A 9330-nucleotide genomic window follows, 5' to 3' on the forward strand; every position below is an offset into this window, starting at 1 on the left:
TCACCAAAGCACACGTTCTCATTAGAGTCAAGATTATCCCAAGTGGAGTGGGGCCTGGTTCTCAGTACTTCTCAACACCTGAGAAGCAATTCTCAGCTATTGTTTGTACACTGGGGGAATCTCAGGAGGTCACAGCTCACGGGCCTTATTTCTCATGTGTAAAATGAGTAGTGGGTCTGGAATCCTAATAAATCTAAATTCAATGTGAAGCTCTCAAAAAGACCAAACTTTCTGAGCTACAAAATAAAACTGATTTATGCTAACTTTGACTACCGGGTGATGGACTGAGCTCTGATTATAGAATTTATCATAATTATATAATTTTTGCCAAGCCTAAAATAATAATTCTCACTTCTTAAAAACATTTCTCCAAGATGAAACAGATTGAAATTCACTTTACTCAATCTCTCTCTATTTAGAAGAATAACTTCAATACTTAAGATAGATAACTCAGCCAGGCATGGTGGCTCACACCTGTAATCCCAACACTTTGGGATGCCGAGGTGGGAGGACTGCTTCAGCTCATGAGTTTGAAACCAGCCCGGGAAATATAGTGAGACCCGATCCGCATTGTGTAAATTAAAAAATTATTTATTAGAAGAAAGAGAAATTAAGATAACTCGACTGTGACTACTCTGAAAGATGGTATCTGCAGGAATAGGCATATTTGACTATAAGAAAGAGACTAATTCTTTAACACATATTCTGAAGAAGCTGAAGATGTATATGCAGTAAGTATATCCTCCTAAAGATACTTAAGTTTTTTTGGAATGTGGTAAAAATCAAAGAAAATCAGAGTTGACCGTAGCACAATAAAATTATAGCTATATGGGAAGGTCTTTTTGATGAACTGGAAATGTATCCCTTTAAGCACTAAAACTCAATTTTAACTATTTTTGATACCCTTTTGAAACTTCATTATCCACTTTCCTGAGTTATTAAACAGCATATGGATCAATGCAATCTTGGCTTGATGGCTTTAGGTGGTGACCAGTAACAGCAATAATCACAAGCAGCATTTATTGTGTGCCCACTTCATGTCTGATACCATTCTAAGTGCTTTCCTACCACATTTAAGCCTCAGGATCCAACAAAGTGGGTACTACTATTAACCTCATTTTACAAATGAGGAAACTAAAGTTCTGAGAGATTAAGTAATTTGCAGACGGTCACAAAGCTAGAGAATGGTAGAGGCCAGATTCAGACCCATGTTATCCGAGTCCAGAACCATCCTTCTAACCACTACATCGCTCCGAATGGATGGATCAGAGACAGGTAAGTGCACCCCAAAAGAGAATCGCCAGAACCTACTTGGGTGGAGAGAATTGCCCACAGATTGGTGTGATTTTTACATGTCTACTTTTAAAACAATCATCCTTTAGGTTACCTGCCATTCTTCTATTATCCATGGTGCAATATCAGAAGAGCACACACATTTATAATTTTAAAGCAGCCTTCTAGTCATCACATGTCCCTTCTCTGGGTGATCCCCTTTCACCCTTTGTATATACAGTAACTCACTCTCTTCTGCTCTCCCTTCCTTCTTCTTCCCCACTTTTCCTCATAAAGAATGTTTAACTGAATGATTACAAATGCCTGTGCTTCTTGGAGAGATCTTTATAAAGAAAACAAGATGTCCTATCAAGCTTTCCCTGGATGTCTTTACAAAGAAGATTTCTAAACTATGCCACTGGTAAGATTTTTAAAAAATTACTATAATTGACTTAAAAACTACTTTGATCCATGGTTGGCTGAAAAAAAAAAAAAAAAAGAAAAACCACCAACCTAGTACAAGGTCAAATTTATAATAATGCAGAGTTGTATGTTTTCTGTACTCTCTATTAGGGTCTGCAAATAATAAGCACGGATAATTTATACAATTCTTTGGAGTTTCATTTAGGAGACAAGCCATGTGGGAGACCATGAGCAACACTAACAGAAGACTGGGGCTTCCCTCTGCAACTCAACTCTGCCACTAGCTGGTGATGTGATTTCCAGAATGATCTTTGTGTCTTGGTTGCCTCTATTGTAAAATGAATGAGCTATCTCTCAGATCTCATTCAGATGCAATACCTTATGACTTGGAGCATACTCTTAGTTTTAAAATCTGAGATTTAAAGTTATCATGGCATAATTTGCAGAGTTTGTGTAAAGGGCCTTTAAACAGATTGAGAGGTTGGGGGTGGGGATAAGATATAGTTCAATCACTGAACACCAAGCAAGGAACTAGGCTAAGAATACTGAGGGAAAAGTCAAGACTTATTTCCTCAAAGAGGGAATCTCTTCCCTAAACTACCAAACAGGTATCTTGTTTATTATTTTCATCTACTTGGGGGAGAGGCTGTTTTGCCACTCGTTTCACAGTATCTCTGGAGCCCACAGTGGCTGTTCCTATTTTGGCTAATCAAACTCTTCTTTGACCAACATACACACGATTATAAAGAAAGAAATTTAAAAGACCACAGGTGCTTGACTGGGTTAGGGGGTATAACCAGGTTCCAGTGCAATTCTGATCTACCCTGTCTATTTAGCCCTCATCCCTCACACGGATCTGCAGGCATTCCTCCCCTCTGACCTTCGGACACATGCTTAAAATTCTCTTCAATAAAAAATTTATACCACCACAGCTTATGAAATAATCTGATTCAAATATGTAAGTTCTTCAATGAATTCCAACCAATTCAGATCTCATACAAATGCATTTTGCGTAATACTATGATAAATTTTTCAAGATGGTTTAGTTCATTAGCTCACCTAAGAAGTACAGATAGATGCGTTTGAAAATACATTTTTTAAAACCTCTTTTCACGCTTTTAACTAGGTTCTAAGTCCCATATCACAAGAAGCTCCCTTATATGAATCCTAGTTGCCTGATAAGAGGAAGACAGAATACTCTTCTAGGAGAAACTATCAACAGCTTACAGAAAATGAAGCTGAACGTAATTAACTACCCATTAATGTATATACGTATTTTTTTGCTTTTGTATATTAACAGTAAGCACCTACTCCAGTACTTACACTGTTGAAAACTTACCTACTTGCTAAGGAGAGAAAAACCTTCACAAACACTCCACGTCCTCCCTGCTCTGGGGAAGGGCCTCTGGGTGGAGCAATCCCACACCGGCCCATGTTCAGTAGGGAATGTGTCACGGCACAGTGGCACAGGCAAGCAACCTAAGGATGTTGAAGCTTCTTGGGTCAGGTCTCCAAATCATGGCTTTTATTATTTTGTAAATATTATTTTCCACCCCAGAACTACCCATACAAATAAACTGGAAAGTTAAGTGTCAAAATAAAAGTGTTTTGTTTAAACCTGCCAAGGCAGATTATTCTCACATCTGATCTTTACCAAAAGGGTAAACTGTCAATAGTTAACATAAATTACAAGCTATATGCCTAAGGCTAGTATAAAGTATAATAAATGTGAATTTTAACTATTAGCCATCAATATGAAAATGTTCTTTAAATTCATGATTACACAAATAGGTCTGGAATAAAATACTAAAGTCTTGTTTTAGAACTGAGAGAAGAAAACTGTGACCCCACACGTGCAGGGTCCTAAAGCCTTAAATGACAAATCTGAGGCTGCCAGTCTGCACATACCCCTACCCCCACTTAGGTTGGTGAAGATTCCAGCCTGAGAAGAAGGGAGACCCCTCTGACAACTTGACTGTCTTTAGCCCCAGCCCCTATTACTCAGGACTCCCCTTAATTTCAGAAAATGAAAAAAAAAATCATCCTCCAAATTGTATTAAAGTTCTAATCCTAAAGGACAGCACAGGCTCATTGGGGAAATGGGAGAGGTTGGGGGGGCGGGGGAGAAGGGAAGCTAAAAATGATTTCTGATTAAAAAAAAAGTAAATGGACTATTTTCCTAAAACTTCCATGCTGCTATTTTAACTTTTGTTCTTCGTTATTCTAACACTGCTTTTTAAAGCTAAGGACAACCTGAGTACAATTTTAAGATCAAACTCATGAAAATAAATATACACTATGTATATATCATAAATCTCAAGAGAAATCCCAGAGTTAATTTTAAAAGTTTTAACAGAGGTGAAGGGAGGACGATCTTAATTCTATTTTGAAGTTTTACATCAGAGATTTACCATCCATCAAATTAGTAGTGGAAAGCATTTAACATTTTTTGTGAAGCATTCTGTACAATGACCTATTTGAAATTAACAGAGTATCTCCCCAAAGACACAAAGTTGTTAAAAATCTACTGCAGTACTAGTAACATAATTGTGCTGTAGATATAAAAGATAGTATTGACTGACTTTGAACCAAGTACAAAATAACAGGTTGACTCAAATTACAATCCAGTCTTCCAACATGTTAGACTTGAGTGCACTTTCTAAATTTTAACTATAAGTGTTAGTGCACTCAGGTGTGATAGAGAACCTAAGTATAAAGAGAATTAGAAAATACAGGAACAGGTCAGGCATGGTGGCTCACACCTGTAATCCCAGCACTTTGAGAGGCCAGGTGGGTCGATCACTTGAGGTCAAGTTCGTGACCAGCCTGGCCAACATGGTGAAACCCCGTCTCTACCAAAAACACAAAAATTAGCTGAGTGCGGTGGCACGTGCCTGTAATCCCAGCTACTTGGGAGGCTGAGGCACGAGAATCGCTTGAACCCAGGAGGCAGAGATTGGAGTGAGCCGAGATCGTGCCGCTGCACTCCAGCCTGGGCAACAAAGCCAGACTCTATCTCCAAAAAAAAAAAAAAAAAAAAAAGAAAAAGAAAAGAAAACACAGGAATGGTAAAGAAAAAAACTAAGGCAAAGATCTACTGGTTGATAACAAAAAGTCCACAGTGGTGCCTGAAACCGAAGCCAAATACGTAAAGTCCAGTGCCCTATTTACAATGGGCAACCACTCTTGCCTCTCTAAAGCCAAATATTTACAGCACAGTTTTTAGAACAGCATCATAATTTCGTTTTTTTTTCTTTTGGTTTACAAAGGAATACATCTGCCTGAACTAATCTGATGCAAAATCATAATCCATTTCTTCCCATTAGCCTTTGAGTAAACGCTGAAGCTAATTATGCTGGCTCTTTTGGGTTCTCACAGCAACAAGGAATTTTAAAGAACACATTTAGTTCCACTACTTTATGCAAGACTGAGCGGTTTCAAAACATCTAGGTGCTAAGATGTTAGAGACTACATAAATCTCGTTTACACGGCTAATTAAGACCTTGTGATTTAGGGACACAGACAACATGGATCTACCATGGATGGATATGCACACTGTTAATATGCTGTCCTGAGTCTGAGACTGCTATTGCCCCACTAGTTCTGCTCTGAATGCACTTGTAATCACTGTTGGTCAGTACCAACAGCTTAATATCTATGTATCTTTCGTATTAAAATCTTTTCCTTGGACAACTGTGATTTTGTACTAGCTAACTGGCAGCTCGTATGGCTTTGGAGGCATGAAATGTATGAATTACACTGTTCAAATTTAACAGAAACACACGCAGATACAGATCATTTGGGGTTAATTTTCTATGGTTTTGGTTGGATATTATTAAGGAGTCTGGGAGGATTTGGTAAGACGTAGAGCTTTGTTCCACCTTCCTGATTTGGTAGCACAGGCAGGATTTCATGGAGAAAGGAAACTGCTAGATAGTTGTTCTGGAAAGTAGAATCCATTCCCCCAAGTATGGGAGGGTTCTGTCCCTGAGGAGGGGTCTCAGAAAAGCAGATATGCTGATGGACTGTGGAAGGAAGCTATCTGCACAGGAGGGATGAAGGCATTCTTCCTAAACTGAAAGGGATCCATGTCCACTTTAACTTGCTCAATTACAGCTTAACCAAATTCAGCTGGTCTTATATTACAAAGTCACAAATCCTGTGACAATCCTGCTGCCTTCATTCTGCAGCCACTTAAGCTAAATACCTCTCAACCACCTCAAAAATCTGTTTACTCTCTGAAAATGGGATCAGGGACCTCCTCTCCTGATTACCTACCCAATATGAAAACACAATATTTATTTTCACAGATTGTATTATTTTTTAAATGGCAAAAATATTACTTCCATTCATATTTTAGAAAATTGAACCAAGATTTGGAATGACATGCTTTTAATGTGGTTCCTACAGCTTTTCTATGTAAAACCCAGGCTGGCGCCGTTTCACACAGGGAAGTAGCTCAGAGAAGAGGTATGTCCACAGACCGCGTGGTGGGAGGTGACTGGGGGAAGTTCGGACCTTGGGCTTCAAGTCCTGACTCATCACTAACGGGTTCTAGAGCTCTGGGCCCTTCGATTTTCATCTTGAAAATGACAGCCTGAAAGGACTTTTTACGGCCCCCTTCAGCTTTAAGCTGGTCCTGACCTAATCACATGTTTCAAGTTCTAACTGAAAATTACGAGAAGGAAATTAGGAAAGATGTATCAAAGTCCATGTTTATCCTGGATTAAGTTTGTCACCATTGTGCTGCTGTGGAGGCAAACCTGTTGCATCACATGGAATACCCTTTCTGGCTATGCATTAGAAATACAAAAGGCAGCCGACTGGCTTTTCATATTTTCATTTTTTAAAAAAGTAAACAATAGTATCCCTCGATGATGGGAAGTTCTCAACTTTCACCTTTATAGTCTGAAAGTACACACAGAATGCCACCTGGCAGACAAGGGCCACACAGCTGAACCCGGGGTATGCTGGCTCGCTTTACCACGCGTGAAGCCTCACTCTAAAGCCACGTCCCCAATCCTTACCAGGGGGCTGATCAGTGCCGTCGCTGTTACTGGTGGGGCGATTAACCGTGTAGCGGCCAGAAAAAGAGGTTTGTGTATCACCTGCCCATGTATTCATACCCACCTCGTGTGGCTTGTGCTCACCAGAGCAAGAGCATGCAAGTTAAAAGCAACGAGATTTGACCTTAGATCTTACTGGACACATCTACTACTATATTGGAAACAGGAAACGAAAGAGCTTTTGACACAGCACCTGGTGGAAGGGGCAAACCTCCATCGTCCCATACACTGCATTGTTGCAGTCTTCAGAGTTTCAAAGGCTTGCCGTTTCTCCCTGAAAAACACGGCCCGTCGGGAGGGATTTCTGGCGCGGCCCACTCACCTCTTTGATCTTTGCCCTTTTCTCGCGGATGGCGGCGTCGGCGGGCTCCCGGCTCTCCACCCCGATTGGGGGCACGAAGTCCACCGGGGGCAGGCCTCTGAACGGCGCCTTGTCACGCAGCTGGTCCTGGGCCACCTTCTTCTTCTCCAGTAGGATGTCTCTTTGGATCTCCTCGGGCAGCTTCTGCAGGGTCTCCTTGGCTTCCCTGAGAGCCCGCTCGTGGTTCTCGCGGATCCTGGCCAAGTTGTCCTCCAGGGCGGCCTCCGGGTCCCCGGGTGCCCCCTCCTCGCGGCGCCGGGCTCGCCCCTCGGCCGCGTCCTCGGCGCGCGCCCCGGGCCCGGGCTTGTGGTCGGCTGCCGGCTGCAAGGCGGGGCTGGAGTGGAACAGGACCCCGCTGAGCAGCTTGGAGGAGTCTGGCAGGAAGAAGATCGCCCCGAAGCAGAGCGTGATGAAGGCGCTGAATACCAGCAGCAGCACGAACTTCTCCGTCAGGCGGAGGGCGGCGGGGCCCGACCCCTTCCTGCCACCGCCGCCGCCGAGCCCCCCGCCCAGGCCGCCGCCCGCGGGGCTGCTGAAGAGCGGCAACAGGCCCCCCACGGGCATCGCGCCCGCTGTCCAGTGGTCCGGCGCCGCGCCGCTCAGCAGCCAAACTTCGCCGCCGCTGGGAGTCCGCGGCTGCGGGGCTGGGTCCTGCGTATCCAGGCCGCCCGACCCCCTCGGCTGGGCTGCGGGTCTCCCCTGGGGGAACAACTCCGCGCCGGGTCTTCTCCCCGGGGCGGCTCCTCGGGCACAGAGGCACGCGCGACAGACCGCTGGCTGCAGCCCCTGCGGGGAGAGAAACAGTAAAACGTAGTAATTACGGCGATGATAAAGTTTCCAGCGGGTCTCCGCCCTCCGACTTCTGGCGAGCCGCCAGAACCGCTCCCCTTGAGCAGAGTCTTGTCCAGCTCCGGGCACCGCCGTCGCAGCCCACTCTTCGGACTTGGGGTGAAGTTTTCAGGTCCCGTGGGTAGGGGAGGGGTGTCCCGTGCAGGCGGGGGGCAGGGCAGCGCGCAAGCACCTCGGGGAGGGGCAGCGCACCTCTGGGCAGGAGGGGAGCAGCGTGGGCGGGGGACTCGTCAACTTCGCCCGCTCCTCATTTCGGCGCTGAGACTGCTGCCGCTTTCCTAGGCTGGACTGAGCGCGCTGCCCCGCGGTCCCGCAGCCCCGGCGCTGCTCAGGTGGGCGAGCGCGCCGACCTCCGGGCGAGTGGCAGCAAGCAGAGCAGCACGGTACTCTCCGCCGCGGCCCCGCGAGCACTAATCTCACCGCTAGTCTCGGGGCGGTAGGAAACTAGGGAGGCGACGCGGCCGGAGAGTGACGGCGCGGCGGGGCCAATCACGCGCCGCCCAGGGTCCCGCGGGGGCGGGGCGGAGGCGAGGAGGGGGATGCGCGGGGCGGGGAGTTTACGGGAAGCGCAGCCTCGCCGGGGCCCGGCAGGCGGCGGGGAGGTCGCGGGGCCGGGAGGCGCGAGGTAGGCGGGAGCCGCGGTGAGGAGGACTGTGGAACTCATGGCTGAGGCCCAGCGCCGAGAAGCGGCAGGCAGAGTTCGGGGTCGGGGAGTTTATCCTGCGCCGGCCTCGGCCGGGGTTCCCGGGGTGGTTGATCCTCGACTGGCCCGGGACCTCCCTGCCTCCTCCTCCGACCAGCGCGGGGCGGTCGGGGGAGCTCCTGAGGGGGTCCCGGGAAAGGCGGGGTCTCGCAAGGGGTCCCGGGCACTGGGTCGTTCAGAGGCACGGCTTTACTCCAGTTACCCTCTTTTTATCCAAGGCCGGGGTTCCCCGGGTGCCTGGTAGCAGTGAAACCCCAAGTCCCTCGGTTAGGGGAGCCGTGACCCTGGGTACTTTTGAGCCCTCTGGTATAACATCCTTTTACATCCTAAGAGACACAGTTCTGTGCTTGCTTAGGACTTTTTTCGTATGCGCCCTTTCTTCCCCCAAAAAACAAAAAACCGAAAAAACTTGTATGTCTCTCCCGCCCACCCCTACTTTCACTATTCATTTACCTCATAGAAGTTGGTCAAATTTTCCGTTCGAAGACCAGTTTTATGCTGCGGTAGCTTCAAGCAATAAGTCGAACATTGTGTTGAAATTAAGCCTTGGATCCGACTACTTCCAGCGAAGTGAGGAGTTGGTCCAATAGAAATTATTTTCCAAAATGTGTTGTAATTCCCCTGTTGCTCCATAAATAAGGGGTTATCAGAGGGGA

The 9330-nt window shown here is 46.1% G+C and overlaps 1 protein-coding gene across 1 annotated transcript in view; it reads right to left on the bottom strand.

Moving 5' to 3' along the window:
• MAN1A1 (mannosidase alpha class 1A member 1) overlaps positions 1–8383 on the bottom strand; it is a 178024-nt gene extending 169641 nt beyond the window's left edge. Inside the window, exons 1-2 of the mRNA XM_032157907.2 lie at positions 8164–8383; positions 7084–7908 (exon numbers count right to left, since the gene is read on the bottom strand). Of these exons, the coding sequence (XP_032013798.1) occupies positions 7084–7686 (603 nt within the window). The 5' untranslated portion in view covers positions 7687–7908; positions 8164–8383. The remainder of the gene's footprint in view (positions 1–7083; positions 7909–8163) is intronic.
• Positions 8384–9330: the final 947 nt, after the last annotated feature.

Source organism: Hylobates moloch, unplaced genomic scaffold (genome assembly GCF_009828535.3).
Source record: "Hylobates moloch isolate HMO894 unplaced genomic scaffold, HMol_V3 SCAFFOLD_2, whole genome shotgun sequence".
NCBI classification, from domain to species: Eukaryota; Metazoa; Chordata; class Mammalia; order Primates; family Hylobatidae; genus Hylobates; species Hylobates moloch.